The 18,990-nt window shown below is 39.7% G+C and overlaps 1 protein-coding gene across 3 annotated transcripts in view; it reads right to left on the bottom strand.

Moving 5' to 3' along the window:
• MAPK14 (mitogen-activated protein kinase 14) overlaps positions 1–18,990 on the bottom strand; it is a 72,622-nt gene that overhangs the window by 30,505 nt on the left and 23,127 nt on the right. For all 3 annotated transcript variants that reach the window (XM_007467264.1, XM_007467265.1, XM_007467263.1), the window contains exons 3-4: positions 14,238–14,296; positions 288–399 (exon numbers count right to left, since the gene is read on the bottom strand). In XM_007467264.1, coding sequence (XP_007467326.1) covers positions 288–399; positions 14,238–14,296 — 171 coding nt within the window. The remainder of the gene's footprint in view (positions 1–287; positions 400–14,237; positions 14,297–18,990) is intronic.

Raw genomic sequence — 18,990 nt, 5'->3', positions numbered from 1 at the left:
GACATGCCTACAGAAGTATTGATGGGTGGAGTGATATGATGTCTAGACTTGCCTTAAAATAATCCAGGGTTTGGGGGAATACATAAGAAACAAGATTAACCGTATGTTGGTAATTGTGGTCACTGAGTAAACACAGGGGTTCATTATACTATGATTGTACTTGTGATTTTTGTATTTGAAATTTTCCATAAGAAAAGTTTTGTTTGTTTTCCCTTAAGCCCTAAATAGAAGGGAGAGAGGGAGAGAGAGAATTCATTCCTCAAAATTATTATTAATACTGTCTGTACCTTGAGCCCTCGGAGAATCTGGTAGATAAGGAACTGAACGTGGTCATCTGTAAGCTTCTGACATTTCACAATGTTGTTCAGATCTGCCCCCATGAGATGGGTCACCAGGTACCTAGAAATTAATGGACAGTTACACAATAATCCAGAACCCTAAGAAAGCTCTGATCTTCATAAGACTGTTAGAAGTCCACTCAGTAAGTACCGCAGTGACACCTAAAAGCTTAGTAGCTACTCACGCGTGGCTTGTTTCCAACATCACTATTCTAACTTTACTAACTGTCGTCTATTTTTCTGAAAATTTTTATACTAGTTCCTACTTGACATCTTTTCCTAGGTTCTCTAAAGAAAAGAAAAAAAACAAAAATGGAGACTAGAATGATATATGTGTTAGTATCATTTTTCTTAAAAATGATATTACTGCATGAGAAATACACAGTATAACTAAATGCATGGCCATATTTTTAAATCCGCCATTACATTTCTCACCTCATTATATATCCTGTAGGGTCTGAAATAGGAGTATCTTCAAATGAACTTATTTACAAAACAGAAGCAGACTCACAGACTTAGAAAACAAATTTATGATTACCATGGGGGGAGAGATAAATTAGGAGTTTTAGATTAGTGATTCAGAAATATATGTATATAAATAAACAGAATACTGCTGTACAGTATTCTGCTGTACACCAGAAACTAACACAACATTGTAAATCAACTATACCTTAATTAAAAAAATAAATAAATAAAATAGTATCTTTAAATTTTCAAATTATACCTCTCCTTTTTCAGGAATGACTGGTAAAAGGATATTGTTCACTGACAATATTCCTGCATTTACTTTAAGGGAAGGAGGAACACAATTTATCTGCAAGCAAGATGAGGCATTCTAGAACTTCTCCCCACAGGTGTGATGCTGGATATGTATCCTGTGCTTACATCGTAAGATTAGGGAATGATTACATTCAAGTCCAACAGGTTCACCACAGATATTCTAGACGCAATGCCTTACTCACTCATTACTGTATCACACTGCTATGGGAACATAACAACCACAATCAGTACTAAAAAAGCGGAGTTTTTAAAAATTCAGTTAGGTTTTATCTAGTATGAGAATGATTACCCATTCCTGAGGCTGAATAATAATGTATTATCAGTTGAGCTATAAAAAATGCTGATTTCATTTCAATTTTTATTTTTTAAATTTTTTTTTCAATTTTTATTTTTGATAAATTTGGGAGAAAAGAAACCAGGTCAGTAAATTTAAATATACTGTTAACGTCTTACATGACTATATATGTTTATAACCTCTCTTTACACACACACACACAGACACACACCACCACATTTATTACTTTCTTTCCTCAAAGAAGATATGATATATGTGTTAGTATCATTTTTCTGTTTCCTAATTTCCCTGTTGGGCTGCTATGGTCAGTTCCCAATATGATGAAGAGCAATAGGACTTAGCATAGATGTAACTTTAAGTTAGATTTTTTAGCCCTTCATATTTTTAAAACTTGCATGTTTATATTGCCTTGAGGAAAGAGTATACTCTGTCACTTAAAGACTATATTGGATTTTTGGAAATATTTTCATAAAGGTTGCTCTGATTTGAGAGATGCTCCAAGCTCAACATAACATAATCAAAGGCATTTGTGCTTATTCTGTGCCAAGCACTATTTATTATGCCCATGTCTCATACACTCTTCCTAACAACGCTGTAAGGTAAGTTCCATTAGTATTCCCATTTCGCTGAGGAGGAAACACAAGACAGAACAAGTATATATAACCTGCTCAAGGTTAAAAGAGTGGTAATGTCAGGGGCTGAATCCAAAACTGTTTGACCTCAGAGAATATGATCTTAAATCACAGCCCATACTGCCTCCAAATTCTTCCAGTTGACAGAGAATTTAAGTCAAGAGAATGATTTCTTTTAAGTTTTATAAATGTTGCAATATTCCATCCTAATCACAGTCACTGTATTTTTTTACCCCAAATTGATACAAAATCTGACAAATACGAGAATGTTGTGAATAACTGGTTAATATTGTGAAATCAGAACTTCCCCCAGAAAATCTGGGATAATGGTTGCCATATCCATAATACCAATTATGACAATTTGCAAGGCTCAGGTTGAGGAAGAGGGAATCCAATTTTTGTTTTATAAGACTGTTTTGCAAATAATTACATTTTATGACATTGAATAGTAAGAAGATTATTCTTTCAACTTTCAAAAATATTTTTAAGGAGAAAAGGTAAAAAAAGGAAACACTGTTCTGCATGATTCTACCTAGAAATCTACCTTAATTTGTCTTGAAATAAAACCTAAAAATCTTAACTTTCTAATGTCTGTGCTAGTTCACAAAGGTGTTAAGCAGTATTACCAAAGCAAACATAGTAATTTCAAGTCTGAGTATTGTGTTTAAATGGTTACCAATAACTTAAAAAACCCTATACAGACAGAAGACCACTAACTGCACAGCCTGAGAGAGCGAGCATGCTTTTAGTTAGAATATTCCACCACTGGGCTTCCCTGGTGGCACAGTGGTTAAGAATCCACCTGCCAATGCAGGGGACATGGGTTTGAGCCCTGGTCTGGGAAGATCCCACATGCCGCAAAGCAACTAAGTCCGTGTGCCACAACTACTGAGCCTGCGCTCTAGAGCCGTGAGCCACAACTACTGAACCCACGTGCCACAACTACTGAAGCCTACGCGCCTAGAGCCCGTGCTCCGCAACAAGAGAAGCCACTGCAATGAGAAGCCCATGCACTGCAACGAAGAGGAGCCCCCACTCGCCACAACTAGAGAAAGTCCGCACACAGCAATGAAGACCCAACGCAGCCAAAAAATAAATAAATAAAACAAATTTATTTTTTTAAAAAAGAAAAAAGAATATTCTACCACTGTGTAATTCCCTTTAAGTCCCCTCCCCATCAGAGACCACATCCATTTTATCACTAAAATTTCCAGACACAGGGAGAGACTGTCAAGACATTCTATAAGTACATAACGTTAATCAGTCTATATAGTGATAACTATCAAACATTGCTGTTAGGCTCCAATCAAATCAGCTGAACCACATTATTCATGGCCGACATGTCTGGCAGAAACTAACCTAGCCACTATATGTTGTTTCCACGAAGCCCAAAAGACCAAGCCATGAAAACCAATTGTCAAATTCCAACTCATCACATGTAGAAAGGTTTTTGAAATAAATTTTGCAACAGTGGACAAAAGCAAGTGTTGTGCAAAGTTCCTGAATGCTTATGGAAGACATAACAATTTCTAAAAGTAGTGAACAAGGAAGTGGGAGGAAAATGTCGATGGGCACATTTTAAATAAGCCAGTCCCAAAAGGAGCATTAATAGATGCCACATAGGGGCTTCCCTTGTGATGCAGTTGTTAAGAATCTGCCTGCCAATGCAGGGTACACGGGTTCGAGCCCTGATCCGGAAAGATCCCACATGCCGTGGAGCAACTAAGCCCGCATGCCACAACTACTGAGGCTGAGCTCTAGAGCCCGTGAGCCACAACTACTGAAGCCCATGCGCCTAAAGTCTGTGCTCTGCGACAAGAGAAGCCACTGAAATGAGAAGCCTGCGCACCGCAACAAAGAGTGGTCCCCGCTCACTGCAACTAGAGAAATCTGCACAGCAACAAGGACCCAATGCAGCCAAAAATAAATAAATTAAAAAAAAAACAGATGCCACATAATTTCTATAGTATTAGTCTCTACAAAGCAATTACATTTAATTGCTTAATTAATTACATTTTAGTAAAGACATGCCTATTACTGTCAGTGTTCAGAACACCTCAAATAATTAAATCTGACCAACAGTTGGAAAGCTACCTAGTTCCCCCATCTTTAAAAAGGAATTAAGTAAGTAGGACTTTATTAGGTAGAGGGCTGAAAATATGATTTCACAGCCTGATGATACAAATCTTGTTTTCCACTTTTCTTGTGAGGATGGTTTCCTTTAAACTTAAACTATAAAGAGCATAAACCACCATTTCTCAAAGTAAAATGTACTGTACCAGCAAAAAGGCAGAAGTCTACAATAAGTGGTTTTCAGTACTCAAGACAGCACCCCATTTAGAGCTTCATTTATTAAGCGCTTCTTGGATAACACCCAATTATCAAGACTCCTACTCTACTGCCTTTTCTTTTTTTGAAGCATAATACAATCAGAAAGAACCTATGTAGAAAAAAATCTCTTCTATATCTATAGTTTGGCATCTCTACTACCGTCAGCCCTATTTGATAAAATAATTATCAAAAAGGGCAAAAAACATTTCCATATTAAAACAAAGTATTTAAAATAATAATAGGGATTGACAATTCGTAACCACAAGCTTCTGAAATGATCCTTGGGACTCACTACAGCCTATTCTGAAAACAGCAGAGTGATTCTGTAAGAATGAAAAACAGACCATGTCACTCCTCTCAAAAGGCTTCCCATTTCACTTAAAGACAAAAATCCCTTCAGCAGCAGATAAAGCTGTACATAATCCAGTATCCTGTCCCCAATTATCTCTCTCATTTCTTCATCTACTTCTCTCCCCTGCTCTCACTTAGCTCCACACTGGCCTCCTTACTGCAGCCACACAGGCCCCCTTGCTGCAATTCCAATACAGCATGCAGTCTTCTGCCTCAGGACTTTTGCAGTGGCTGTTCTTTCTGCCTGGAATGCTCTTCCTCATTCACAAGTCTAATTCTTCTACTTCTTCAAATTTTTGCTCAAAATTCACCTTTTCAATGAGGCCTATCCTTACCACCCCATTTAAAATTGCATCTCTCCCCCAACCCTCACACTTCCCTGCTCTATCTTTTCTTCTTGTCCATAGCATGGAACATGCTAATTTCCATGCTAATTTGCTAACATGCTAATTTCCTCTTTTATATGCTCATTGTTTACTGCTATCTATCTGTACAATGTTCAAGGGGGACAGGCTTCTTTTCTGTCCTCTGTAGTATCTAAAGTACCTAAAAACATTGTGTAGCAGATATCAGGCACTCAATTACCACTGAATTTAATTGAATGACCCAGGACAACTCATATAGTATTACTAGTAAGACCAGGCAAGGGCATATCTTATGGGAATACTCATGCCAAAGATCTTATCTGGTAAGCAGACCAGACTGTTCCAATGTAAGGGGTAAAAGCACCATTCAGCAGCCAGGTAGGCAGCTTAGCCAGCTTATTTCACAACAAACTATTCTCCTCATTTGAAGTAAAGATTACTGAAAGGTGCCCTCTACATTACCTGCATCAAATAAACCAGATTCAATATTCTACCATATGGTCTATATTCCAAGATAAAAACAAAAAAGTTAGTCAAAAGAGAATGCACTGGGCATGCTATCAGACAACTAGATTGCCAACCAGTCATAAACAAGAAAGCACAAGGTTATTCATTCATTCAGTCACTCCATCAACAAATATTTATTCTTGAGCACTGGGAGTACAACAGTGGAAAAGAAAGATACAGAATTTAGATGAGAGGAAGGTATATACTCATAATAGAGCATAATTAGAGTTATAAAAGTGTACATCAAAGTGCTTGAGAACACACAGGGGAGGGCACCAATCCAGACTTAGGAAGCAGTTAATTACGGGAAAATTTCTTGAGAGAATCAAACTCAAAACTATACCTTGGGGCTTCCCTGGTGGCGCAGTGGTTGAGAGTCCGCCTGCCGATGCAGGGGATACGGGTTCGTGCCCCGGTCTGGGAGGATCCCACATGCCGTGGAGCAGCTGGGCCCGTGAGCCATGGCCGTTGAGCCTGCTTGTCCGGAGCCTGTGCTCCACAATGGGAGAGGCCACAACAGTGAGAGGCCCACATACGGCAAAAAAAAAAAAAACAAAAAAACTATACCTTGAAGCTTCTTTACCTTTTTACAACAGCTAATCTGAGAAAAAGGGGGCATCTTACTGATCACGTCAGACAAAAACTGAATGGTATTTTCTTAAAGGATGTGTAATTTGTTTAGATTTCAAATGTGAGTCAGTGACGACACCTACATGCTTTACCAACTCTCTATCCTCATTTTAGCAGACCTCTCTGATATGGAAATAAATTGCAAATATAACTGTTAATACAGTTAACTCATTCATCTTTCTCCCAGACTGCTTCTCTTTCTGTATGACCTATCTTGAGCACTCAACCTATTTTCAAGGAAGAAGAATATTTCTGTGAGTCCAAACAACTGGGCTGGGAATTTCTTTCAGTGATAGTGGAAAGCACTACTTCCAAGCAGATAATGCCTCTTAGCTAAATTAGGAAAACAACTCTCCTCTGCCACCAAAAAAAAAAAAAAAATCATAATTTACCAAAACACAATTTTTATCCAAGTACAAAAGAAAAATCAATGGTTATCTACTCCTTTAACAGTCTCCATTCCACACAAATCTCCTTTTTTGTATACTTTATACATTTCCTTCATTTCTTTGACTATCTGGAATATATTTCGACCTCTACACCCAATCCTTATTTATCTGTTTCTTCAGATACAGTTATTACCTTCTTTAGAGGCCTTCCTCCACTAAGCTTCTCTCATATTCTGAGATCACTTAATACCCTGTATGTTGCTTTGACACTGCAAATTTGACTTGGTCCTTTAAGTTGTTTTAGGTAAGCATTTATGCTTCATCTCATTAATGAGACCACATGCAACTGAAGGCCTTTACTTTTGATATCTTACATACAACCTATCACAGCATTTACCCAATGAGAAGGGTTAGCAAACTTTCAAATAATAGAGCTCTGGATCAAGAAAAATGTGACTAGAAATAGACTTAGAGCCAAAAAGACCTAAGATGTGTACAATTTTTTATTTATTTATTTATTTTTTTGCAGTACACGGGTCTCTCACTGTTGTGGCCTCTCCCGCTGTGGAGCACAGGCTCTGGATGCGCAGGCTCAGTGGCCATGGCTCACGGGCCTAGCCGCTCCGCGGCATGTGGAATCTTCCTGGACCGGGGCACAAGCCCATGTCCCCTGCATCGGCAGGCAGACTCTCAACCACTGCACCACCAGGGAAGCCCAATGTGTACAATTTTATATGTGGTATCATACAATTCAGTTCATCACTCTCAACTTCTGAGAATTTCTAACTACTAAAGACTCAACAAGGGGACTTCCCTGGTGGCGCAGTGGTTAAGAATCTGCCTGCCAATGCAGGGGACATGGGTTCGATCCCTGGTCCAGGAAGATCCCACATGCCGTGGAGCAACTAAGCCCATGTGCCACAACTACTGAGCCTGCGCTCTAGAACCTGAGAGCCACAACTACTGAGCCCACGTGCCACAACTACTGAAGCCCGCAAGCCTAGAGCCCATTCTCTGCAACGAGAAGCCACCACAATGAGAAGCCCACACACTGCAATGAAGAGCAGCTCCCGCTCTCTGCAACTAGAGAAAAGAAAGCCCACACGCAGCAACGAAGACCCAACACAGCCAAATAAAGAAGACTCAACAAGGAAGAAAATAAACTCCCTGCTCTAATAGAGCTTACAAGCTACAGGGAGAAGACAGACAACAATAAATACATGATGATAAAATTTGCTAAGAAGAAAGTAGAGTAAGGAGTAGACCCTGACAGTGGGGGTAGTATTTCAGCTATGGTGGAGAGGGAAAAAAAAGCTTCTGATGAAATGACCTTTCAGTAGGGTCTTGAAGGAAATGAAGGAACCAGTCATGTGGATATGTGGGGACAGTGTTCCAGGCCAATGTTCGAAACCAGTACAAAGGTTCTACTGGGAATGTGGATGTCTGTATTCAAGGAAGAATAAAGAGGCCAGAGTGGCTGGAATGGAGAGAGTGAGTGGGAAAAGTATTAGATGAGGTCAGAGAGTGAACAGTAATAAAAATCATGTAGGATCTTCCAGAACCTATCACACTATATTTTGTTTGGTCATTTAAATTGTTCTTCTCTCCAATTAAAGAGTCTCAATCTATCATCAGGGACCATGTTTATCTAATTTGTTATATTCCCCAGAGACTAGTACTATGCTTAACATAGGATGGGTATTTAAATATTTATGAATTAAATCAGGTTAAAATATAAATCTAGAAACTTCTTTTACCTATTTGGTACATTCAGCAGCTTTTACACTGATAAAAAAGGCTACACTTAGTGGTTGAACAATCATTTTTAGTTAGTGGAAGGCTAAATAAGCTAGGTGATTATCTGCCCATTGGCTTTCACTAAAACAATGGCTGCTGACTGACCCTGTTGTAGGTCTTCTTCTAAATCACGGTAGAATCTAAAACCCCACTTCCACATCCCTCTTCAAGAACCAAGCAGAGATAAGGAACTTGGGTATAAGAAACCTGGAATAGGAAGTTATAAAATAAGGGGGAAAATGGCAATTCAGTTTTCCTGAAATTTGAGGAAGTTGTTTGCACTGAGCCCAAAAACTCTTCATTGTCTACTAAGCTTGATCAGAGAACCACTATAGTTAAGAAAAGGCAATGTTGTAGTAGCATGAAGTTGCAGCTTACTCTAGGGTTAGGTTCTAATACTGGCTATTTCAAGATTTTGGATTCCTATTGGTAACTAAATATTTGCAGCATGCATACGGCACATATATGCCACCTCCTGCCAAATGTTACCATCAAAAAGCAAAGAGACAGCCTACCCGGCTCTTTGGTGGGGCTGGTGGCGGACTCTGGGAGGGCTCACGCCAAAGGAGTGCTTCCCATGACTTCTGCTGCCGGTGACCTTGTCCCCCCGGTGAGCCGCGGCCACCCCACGCCTCTGCAGGAGACCCTCCAACACTAGCAGGAGTATGGATAACGTCAAAGCAGTCAGCGAAGGAGCTGCCTAGTGGGTACCTGCTTCACTAAGCTCTACATCTTGGTGTGTGTGTGAGGACCTGACTGTATCGTTAAGGATCCACTTTCCCGGGACTTCCCTGGTAGCACAGTGGTTAAGAATCTGCCTGCTGGTGCAGGGCACACGGGTTTGACCCCTGGTCCAGAAGGATCCCACATGCCACATGCAGAGCAACTGGGGCCATGCACCACAACTACTGAGCCTATGTTCTAGAGCCCACGAGCCACAACTACTGAGCCCTCATGCTACAACTACTGAAGCCCGCACACCTAGAGCTCAAGCTCTGAAACAAGAGAAGCCACCACAAAGAGAAGCGCACTCACCGCAATGAAGAGTAGCCCCCACTCGCCACAACTAGAGAAAGCCCTCGTGCAGCAATGAAAACCCAACACAGACAAAAATTTTTAAAAATTTAAAAAAAGAAGCAAACAGAAATGTCCAAATGATATCCAATCACTAAAAAGATCTAGATATACCTTATAAAATTTTGCCAACTGTACAACCACATCATATGGCAGTCAAGAACAACTTGGTACTGTATTCTCATCTTTTAACTCCACATTTTCCAAACACCAGCTCTGTTAGATTCAGTAACTGCACATTGTTTCTAATGATCAAAACTCACTACCTAGCTATTATTCCGTTCTCAAAAGTATAGTCTTACTAATGAATTATGTAGGATGCCTATTAACTAAGAAATTTAAAATTCAGTAAAAACTTGAATTGTATGATAAATGGAAAGTGCTAACTGAAACAAAGGCACAAATACACATAACACATGATTAAAAGCCAACTATAACTATGGAAAGTAATTAGAGATTTTGTTAACTAGCACAGAAAATTCATGTTCAAAATTACTGTTTGGGGCTTCCCTGGTGGTGCAGTGGTTAAGAACACGGGTTCGAGCCCTCGTCCGGGAAGATCCCACATGCCGCGGAGCAACTAAGCCTGTGCGCCACAACTGCTGAGCCTGCGCTCTAGAGCCTGCTTGCCACCACTACTGAGCCCATGTGCCACAACTACTGAAGCCCACGTACCTAGAGCCCGTGCTCCACAACAAGAGAAGCCACCACAATGAGAAGCCTGCGCACTGCAATGAAGAGTAGCCCCCACTCGCCACAACTAGAGAAAGCCCACACACAGCAACAAAGACCCAACGCAAACAAAAATTAAAAAAAATAAATTAAAAGAAACAAGCAAACAACCCCCCCAAAAAAGAATAAATATTGTAAACAAAAACAGAAAACAAAATTACTGTTTGCTCTAAATCTGGCAGCCTGTAGAACCACTCTAGTCTTCAGCTTGTTTGATTTGGCCAGAACAGTGGGTCTTTGTCTGTTTATTTTGTTTTAATGTAAATTTGAATGCTTTTAGGAAGTGCAGGTATTCTGTATAGCACTGAGCCTAGTTTATGTTATTGTCTGGCCCTAAAGGTATTTAACTTTGCACACCCTGTAATTGTAGGTGAAGATGTTTGATCTCTTATGCAAATTCTGAAATGACTTTGGAAAACAGTGAAATAACCAGTCCTGGACAAGCACTAATTTTTTCTGTGATACATAAATCATAAAAAAGTAAACAATGAAACATTTTTCCAAAAGGTATCCTTAGGTTCATCATTCTATTTTCAGAGATTCTCTGGGATTGAAAACACTTCAGAAGTGAACCACCCCAATTTTCATCATTTTACATGGAAGTTAACTGGGACCCAGAGAGGAAAAGTGACTTGTCCAAGGTCTTACAGTCAACTGATAACTTGGTTACAAAAGTGTTGTTTTTGTTTTTTTTAATTTACTTATTTTATTTATTTATTATTTTTTGGCTGGGTTGGGTCTTCGTTGCTGCACGGGGGCTTTCTCTAGCTGCGGTGAGCTGGGGCTACTCTTTGTTGTGGTACGTGGGCTTCTCATTGCAGTGGCATCTCTTGTTGCGGAGCACAGGCTCTAGGCACGCAGGCTTCAGTAGTTGTGGCTTGTGGGCTCTAGAGCGCAGGCTCAGTAATTGTGGCACATGGGCTTCGTTGCTCTGTGACATGTGGGATCTTCCTGGACCAGGGCTTGAACCCATGTCCCCTGCATTGGCAGGCAGATTCTTAACCACTGTGCCACCAGGGAAGCCCCTACAAAAGTGTTTTGAATTTATTTCCCCAACAAGATTTTTATTTCATCAAGGGAAAGACTAGTGTTTCTGATTATCCTGAGCCTTGTTCTAACACTCTGCTTAGCAAGTATTCAACAAGTAGTACTGAGATTTGCTCCCAAACAGTGAACTAAGTTCTTATTTATAAACAACCACAACCCAAATTACACAATGTTGTATGTCAGCTGTATCTCAGTAAAGCTGGAAATAAGCAAATAGAACCCAGCTACAGTTACATAGAAAGAATAGATGCCTGCTCAGTAGCCATGGTATTTGTTGAATGAATGAATGAATGAAGAAATAAATGCAATTTCAGTTCAGTGGGTATGCTTGTAGTCAGTGAGCCTTCAAATGGATAAAGGAGCCAATAGGCACCACAATGGATAAAACTTAACCTCCCAAAGACACTAACCTTAAATAAGGTCTTTGACATAGGAAAAACAGGCTCATAATCCAGTTCCATATGCCTGATTAAGGCAAAATACAGCATTAGCCTAGGTCAGCAAATTATCAATTCCTTTCTTTAAAAAAAAAAAATATCAATCCTCGTCACACCTAAAATTTTGGGCTATAGCTCAATCCTGATTCAAATGTTTTCTAAAGTAATTCACAAACATATTACTTCAGCATTTTTTCCACATTTAGACAGAATATCAAAACCCATCATTCTTAGGGCAGTGAAAACACACTGTATGATATTATAATGATATGTCATTATATATTTGTCTAAATCCATAAACTTTTCAACACTAAGAGTGAATCCTATGGTAAACTATGGTAATCCTATGGTAAACTATGGACTTTGGGTAATTATGATGTGTCAATGTAAGTCCATTCTTGGTGAAAAATATACCATTCTGGTGATAATGAGGGAAGCTATGCATGTACAGGGGCAGGAGGGTACCTTCCCCTCAATTTTGTTGTAAACCTAAAGCTGCTCATAAAAAAAAAAATCCTCAAAAAAGTAAAAATTAATGAATTAATGTTAAAGAAATAAACATCATGGCAATATTCTCTTTTCCAAACATAGCCTACAGCAGGGCTCAACAACTTGCAACACACATGCTTCTGCATGGGGCATCCAGTGAGGAGGCTTTAGAAGCCTCCACATTCTAGAGACACGCAGGGCTCAGGAAGCACAGCTGTTCTTAGTTACTGCCTTTTTTTTCCCCTTTGCTTGAAGGAAGTTCAGTTTTTTCTTAAACTTTCATTAGCAGGATCAAGGTTAATGTGGGTGGGAGTTCTTGCACTTAGACTAGATTCTCCTTCTTTCATCTTCGACTCACAGTCATATCATGTTCCAACTAAGTTCAAGGGGTGGGAGATTTTTTTGCTACCTTCCTCCTTCTCTTTCCATTTAATATTCTACATTTCTTTTTCATTTTTTTCCCCCTTTATTAGACAGAATACACAAGCTCCAACATCTCCTCCACTCCCTCCCTCTTGTTCTTTGGGAAATGAGCAAATGGTGCTTGCACTTGGCCTAGGATAAGGGTAGAAGAAACTGAGCCCAGGATAAGGGTGGGGTTAAGTTCAGCACTGGGGACAGTGGAGAGTAGAGGTTAAAGAAGAGCAGCCAAGATCTGCAATTTTATTTGGACTTTCACAATAGTCATCCTTTCCACTTAGGAACGCCAAAATTTCACCAGGAAAAATATAAAACCCTAAATTTAAGGTGTTCCTTCTCTCTTATGGTATAGTATAGTTGTGAATTGGGGACGGGAGGTATGTTAATTCAGATATTGGGAAAGCTACAGTAGAGCACTCACACATGCACAACATCCACAACACTTGCTGGAATCTATCTTGTACTCATACAGGTGCAACCTGGACAGGTGAGGGCATTACTGCCCCATGGGGCAACACTTGCCAATGGAGTCAGAAGCCAGTGGGTAAATGCTCCCATCTGAGGTGCATTCTATACAACTTCTAGAAAACTGAACACCCTGGCAGTTTTCAGCCCAGGTGCACACAATGGTGACTGACTTAATAACATATCCTCGTAGCAACTTTCTCTTCCTCTCTGTTTCGTTTTCCCTAGCCCTCAACTACTGGTTCCTGAGAATCTCAGGCCCTCTTTCTAGGGGCGGGTTCCCCAGGCTAAAACAATAGAGATGGTCACAAAACTGGGAGAATCAGCTTTCTAAACACATGAGGCTCACCATTTGTCCCAGTACAGAAATCCAATACTTTAAAGATCAGCATGCATTTCCCACACACAAGCAGGATAAAAGAAATGGAAGAATCTATATGGAACCAGGACTTCACTACATTTCTTTTTTTTAAAATAATTTTATTTATTTTTGGCTGCATTGGGTCTTCGTTGCTGCATGGGCTTTCTCTAGTCGTGGCAAGCGGGGGCTACTCTTTATTGCGGCGCATGCGCTCCAGGCAGGTGGGCTTCAGTAGTTGTGGCATGTGGGCTCAGTAGTTGTGGCACACGGGCTCAGTAGTTGTGGCACGCAGGCTCAGTAGTTGTGGCTCACGGGTTCTAGAGCGCAGGCTCAGTAGTTGTGGCACACGGGCTTAGTTGCTCCATGGCATGTGGGATCTTCCCAGACCAGGGCTCGAACCCGTATCCCCTGCATTGGCAGGCGGATTCTTAACCACTGCGCCACCAGGGAAGCCCACCACTACATTTCTTGATATAAACACGTCACTTTGAAAGCTGGGACAGACAATCTGGGAATAAAGATCATGGTCAAAACTCCCTATACTCTTCTCTATGGAACTGTTGCCAGGACCCACCACTGTGTCTCCAAATAGGGCACAATGTGCCTGAGATGATGAAAATACAAATTTATACCCCCCAAAATATACATCTTCTGTATCCATTCCCCATTCCGCAGAAGAGTTGGATGACAGGAATAAAGAATCTAAGTCTGATAGCGCTAAGTGGTTCAGGATTAGAAACGGGCCTGCTAATCTTTAACCTCTAGCAGAGGAAGGCAAACACAGAAGATTTACTCACACATCATTGAATTCCTCCAGAGACCTTGCAGGTGTGAAAACATCCAACAGACCAATCACCTATAAGAAAACGTAAAAATCAAACAGTAAATAAATACTGAACTTATCCATCAGGTCTTAGTCATTTTGGGGTTTTTTTTGTTTCTTTGCTTTGTTTTGTTTTGTTTGCGGTACGCGGGCCTCTCACTGTTGTGGCCTCTCCCGTTGCGGAGCAACAGGCTCCGGACGCGCAGGCTCAGTGGCCATGGCTCACGGGCCCAGCCGCTCTGCGGCATGTGGGATCCTCCCGGACCGGGGCATGAACCCGCGTCCCCTGCATTGGCAGGCAGACTCTCAACCACTGCACCACCAGGGAAGCCCAAAAGAGCACTTTTAATTAGAATGTTACACCACTCATCCAAATATCAACTTTTGGCTTCCTTGCTGGCACAGTGGTTAAGAATCCACCTGCCAACACAGGGGACATGAGTTCGAGCCCTGGTCCGGGAAGATCCCACATGTCTTGGAGCAACTAAGCCCGTGTGCCACAACTACTGAGCCTGTGTGCCACAACTACTGAAGCCCACACGCCTAGAGCCTGTGCTCCGCAACAAACAGTAGCCCCCACTCGCCGCAACTAGAGAAAGCCCGCATGCAGCAACAAAGACCCAACTCAGCCATAAATAAATAAATAAATTTATAAGACAAAAGAAAAAACCCCAAAAAACCCCCACACAAATATCAACTTTTAAAAGCAATTTCAGGGCTTCCCTGGTGGCACAGTGGTTGAGAGTCCGCCTGCTGATGCAGGGGACACGGGTTCGTGCCCTGGTCCGGGAGCATCCCACATGCCGCGGAGCGGCTGGACCCGTGAGCCATGGCTGCTGAGCCTGCGCGTCCAGAGCCTGTGCTCCGCAATGGGAGAGGCCACAACAGTGAGAGGGAAACAAACTAAAAAAAGGCCCTGGAATTCAAGAAGAATAGCTTTTCAAGTCTTTGCATCTTATTGCAAAGGAAAGGTACAGTTATCCATCATCTTCTTATCCAGACAACCATACACAAGAAAATGAAAATTACCTCTAATTGTACTACTGGTTATAACTATCATTAACATTTTGAGATACTTTCTTTGATTTTTCTGATGTACATAAATTAAATCAGGGTTATACTAAGCATACAGTTTTATATCCTGTCTTGTCACTTAATAAATAATGACTATTCTCATGTCCTCAAATGTTTTTCAATAATATGTTCTATCATTTGTATATACCATAATAAAACCAATTTCCTATCTTTTGACATTTAAGGAACACTGCAAGTATATGTGCAATATGCGTGCATGTGTGCATATATACATCTTGTATTTTCTTCCAGAGAATAAATTTCAAGAAATAGAATTACAAGATCAAAGGACATCAATATGCTTAAGGATCTTAATACTGTCAAACTGTCCTCCATAAAGATGAGGCCAACTTACATTCCCACCAATAGTGTATCTATGACCTTATAATAGCTCTGAATAGTGCTTTAAATTAAGTCAAATCATTTTCTTTTTCCTTTCCCATCTAAATCATAATTGTTCTCCTTGAGTTTGATACAGTCCTGGCTTAAGACCTCTGGTCTTTTAAATAATTAATTAATTAATTAATTTTTGGCTGCATTGGGTTCTCACTGCTGTGCGGACTTTCTCTAGTTGCCGTGATTGGGGGCTACTCTTTGTTGCGGTGCGTGGGCTTCTCATTGCAGTGGCTTCTCTTGTTGCGGAGCATGGGCTCCAGGCACACGGGCTTCAGTAGTTGTGGCATGTGGGCTCAGTAGTTGTGGCTCACGGGCTCTAGGTTGCAGGCTCAGTAGTTGTGGCGCATGGGCTTAGTTGCTCTGTGGCATGTGGGATCTTCCTGGACCAGGGCTCGAACCAGTGTCCCCTGCATTGGCAGGTGGATTCTTAACCACTGCGCCACCAGGGAAGTCCCAACCTCTGGTCTTTTGATTACTACCCCCTACACCCTCTTGTACTTCTGATAGCTGAGATCTAGAAGCCAATTTTATTCACCTGCTCCAATATTTTCTAATCACTGATTCTTGTTATTTGAGATGCCCCATCTTCTCAACAAGAAAACTTTAAACCAATTTACATTGTTTTACATTATTATTTGAATTGTGGCTTTGAAAATATCCTCAGATCAAAATAAAATTAAACTACTAGAGATCCAATTGACACAGGATTATTCATGCAAGGGTTATCTCAAACACACTAAAGTGAAACAAGTCCAAGCATTTTAAATAAAAACTCCCATTTCAATCTGAAAACACAACAGGTATTTTAGAATCAAACAGCTGTAAATTTGAACCCCCAATCAATCTGTGACTTCTTAGACCCATGAGCTTCTTTCTTTTACATTCCAATAACCCCAAAACATGGGATGTTGCTGGGCACACAGCAGTTCAATTAATATTTGTTACATAAATAAAAGTATCTTGTCTGAGCCTCATTTTCCTCAGGTGAAAGACACGTGTATATCATTGCTTATTTTCGTAGTATTTTGGGGAAGATTATGTAGACTGACCTGCTGTGGATTACCAAAATAAATCGTGACCAGAAACTTCAGAGTTTTATAATGAATTGTAAAATACAAATCACAGAAACAAACTATTTGAAGCAGCTACTTCCAGTAACAAAACATGACATATAAAGCTAAATTCAATTATTCAAATGATTAAAAAGTATGGCTGCAAGAAGCACAATGACTAATTTGGAAAAAAGTAATATAACAAAGCACATTAGCAAATACTCTATCAAGTTTTAATTTCCTTAAAAGGGACACATTTTATGACATTAAAGCCACTCATGTTACATCAAAGTATTTTAAATTTTTTGTGGGCTTTTACAAATATCCCTTCTCTATTAATCCTATTTATGGAGTATTAATCATAAGGAAAATACTGCAAAACAAAAGTTTCCCAGCATTAAAATAGATTTGGGAACATTCCATAATCGATTCATTTCTCATTTCTTAAATGGAAATTTATTTTTAATTTGTCATATTTTAGCCTATTTTCTTACTCCTTCTGCCATTATGATTTCAGACGCTTTAGAAAGTAACCCAGGAATTAAATATTTAGAAAAGACGGTTATAGTATAAATAATCAGCAAATATCTCTGATGATTGTCCTACAATGACAAACAGAATATATCTTTATTAAATTGGTACACACTCACAAAACACTTTAAGTCAGTAACCAAAAACAATATTTAATGTATTTAACACAAGCACACCAAAACAACCACTTGTTCTATCATGGTAAGATTAAATCTAAGGCTCCCAAATAAAATTTATGAAAGGAGTCCCTTAATCATTAAAAGTTTTTTTTAATGTATAGCTCTCCAGGCCCTTAACTGTACAGTACCTACTCAGACAGCAAAAGGATGCAGCTAGCCAGCTGCTTTCCTTTTAATCTTTCCTTAGACCAGGTGTCAATGAGATAAAGGTCAAAAATTCAGTCAGGAATGGGCCAGGTAAATTTGCTCAGAGAGTAACATCTCCTAGCTCCTATAACCCATATGAAAATTACATATCTGTCATTCATTATCACTAATAAAAGAAATAAAATGAACTACGGATTGTAAGTCAGAGGCATTTTTGTGTAAAAGATCACATGTGCATTCTGGCACCTAAAAATTCTATTTGCTACCAATCCTTACTTAAGTTTTTCACGAGTTTTAAGTTGCTGCTGCTGCTGTCTTTGGAGTCAAGGCAGCTAGCTAAAAGTTAGACAGTGGCCCAAAACAATCATTAAAGAAGAGAAAGAAAGAAAAAGAGGAAGAGAAGATAAAGGAGAGGAATTCCTCTTAAAATCCTCGATTAAACTTACTTGGAAGTCTTGGTTCTTCACCTGGTAAAAATACTTTTACACTGTACATACCTAACAAGCATTTGTAGAATAGACTGAAATTCCAGAATTTTTCTACATTGTTAGTCAAAGTCTTTTTGCCCCTTCCCAGTCCCTCTTCAAACATTTGCCAACAGAATGGAGAACTATGAACATTCAGCCATCTGCCTCCTTTTGTTCAAACAACAAATCACCATCTAAATACAGGTGACCCTCTACATTGATACAGTGAAAACCTAAACATTTTAATATAAAAAAGACTGCTATTAAGCAAACTGCTTATAAAACAATTTAGATAAATTAAAATCCTGTTTTCCTAATACGGTCAGCCCTCTTTAAAGTCGCATAGCCTTTCCTAAGTTAAAACAATTGCATCCCATCACCGTGGCCTCTTCATGTCTACAAATACAGAATGGCTCAAATGCAACCAGCCCAATATCATGTAAGACATATTTCAAAGTATCTCATTACGGAAAATTAAAATATAGCATACTAAATAAGGTTGTTGCAATGATCACTAGAAAAGCCAAGGCATGGATTCAGATAACCCAAAATAATTTTTGCCCTAAACACTGGCTTAAATTGACTATGAAATAAAGCAGAACAATAAATTACAGTGCTAGTAATCTTCCACAGTAGATGTTCTTAAATTAGCATAGACAACATCAGTGGGATCCTGGGGCCTCCTGGAGGTGCTTTGGGGTTCCATAAATGTTTGGCTTGCATTCCATTTTCAAAGTATTCTTAAAAAGCTATGACAGTATCTTTGTCACATTTATTAACGTGTAATGAAAAATAGCATACACACTCAACTGTGTTAAAAGCCAAATGTAAACCCATCAGTTAAGTTGCCAGACCACCTTGATTTTATGCAGACTTCGGAA

Source organism: Lipotes vexillifer, unplaced genomic scaffold (assembly GCF_000442215.2).
Source record: "Lipotes vexillifer unplaced genomic scaffold, Lipotes_vexillifer_v1.1 scaffold528, whole genome shotgun sequence".
Lineage (NCBI taxonomy): Eukaryota > Metazoa > Chordata > Mammalia > Artiodactyla > Lipotidae > Lipotes > Lipotes vexillifer.
This window is presented reverse-complemented; position numbering and strand designations above follow the sequence as displayed.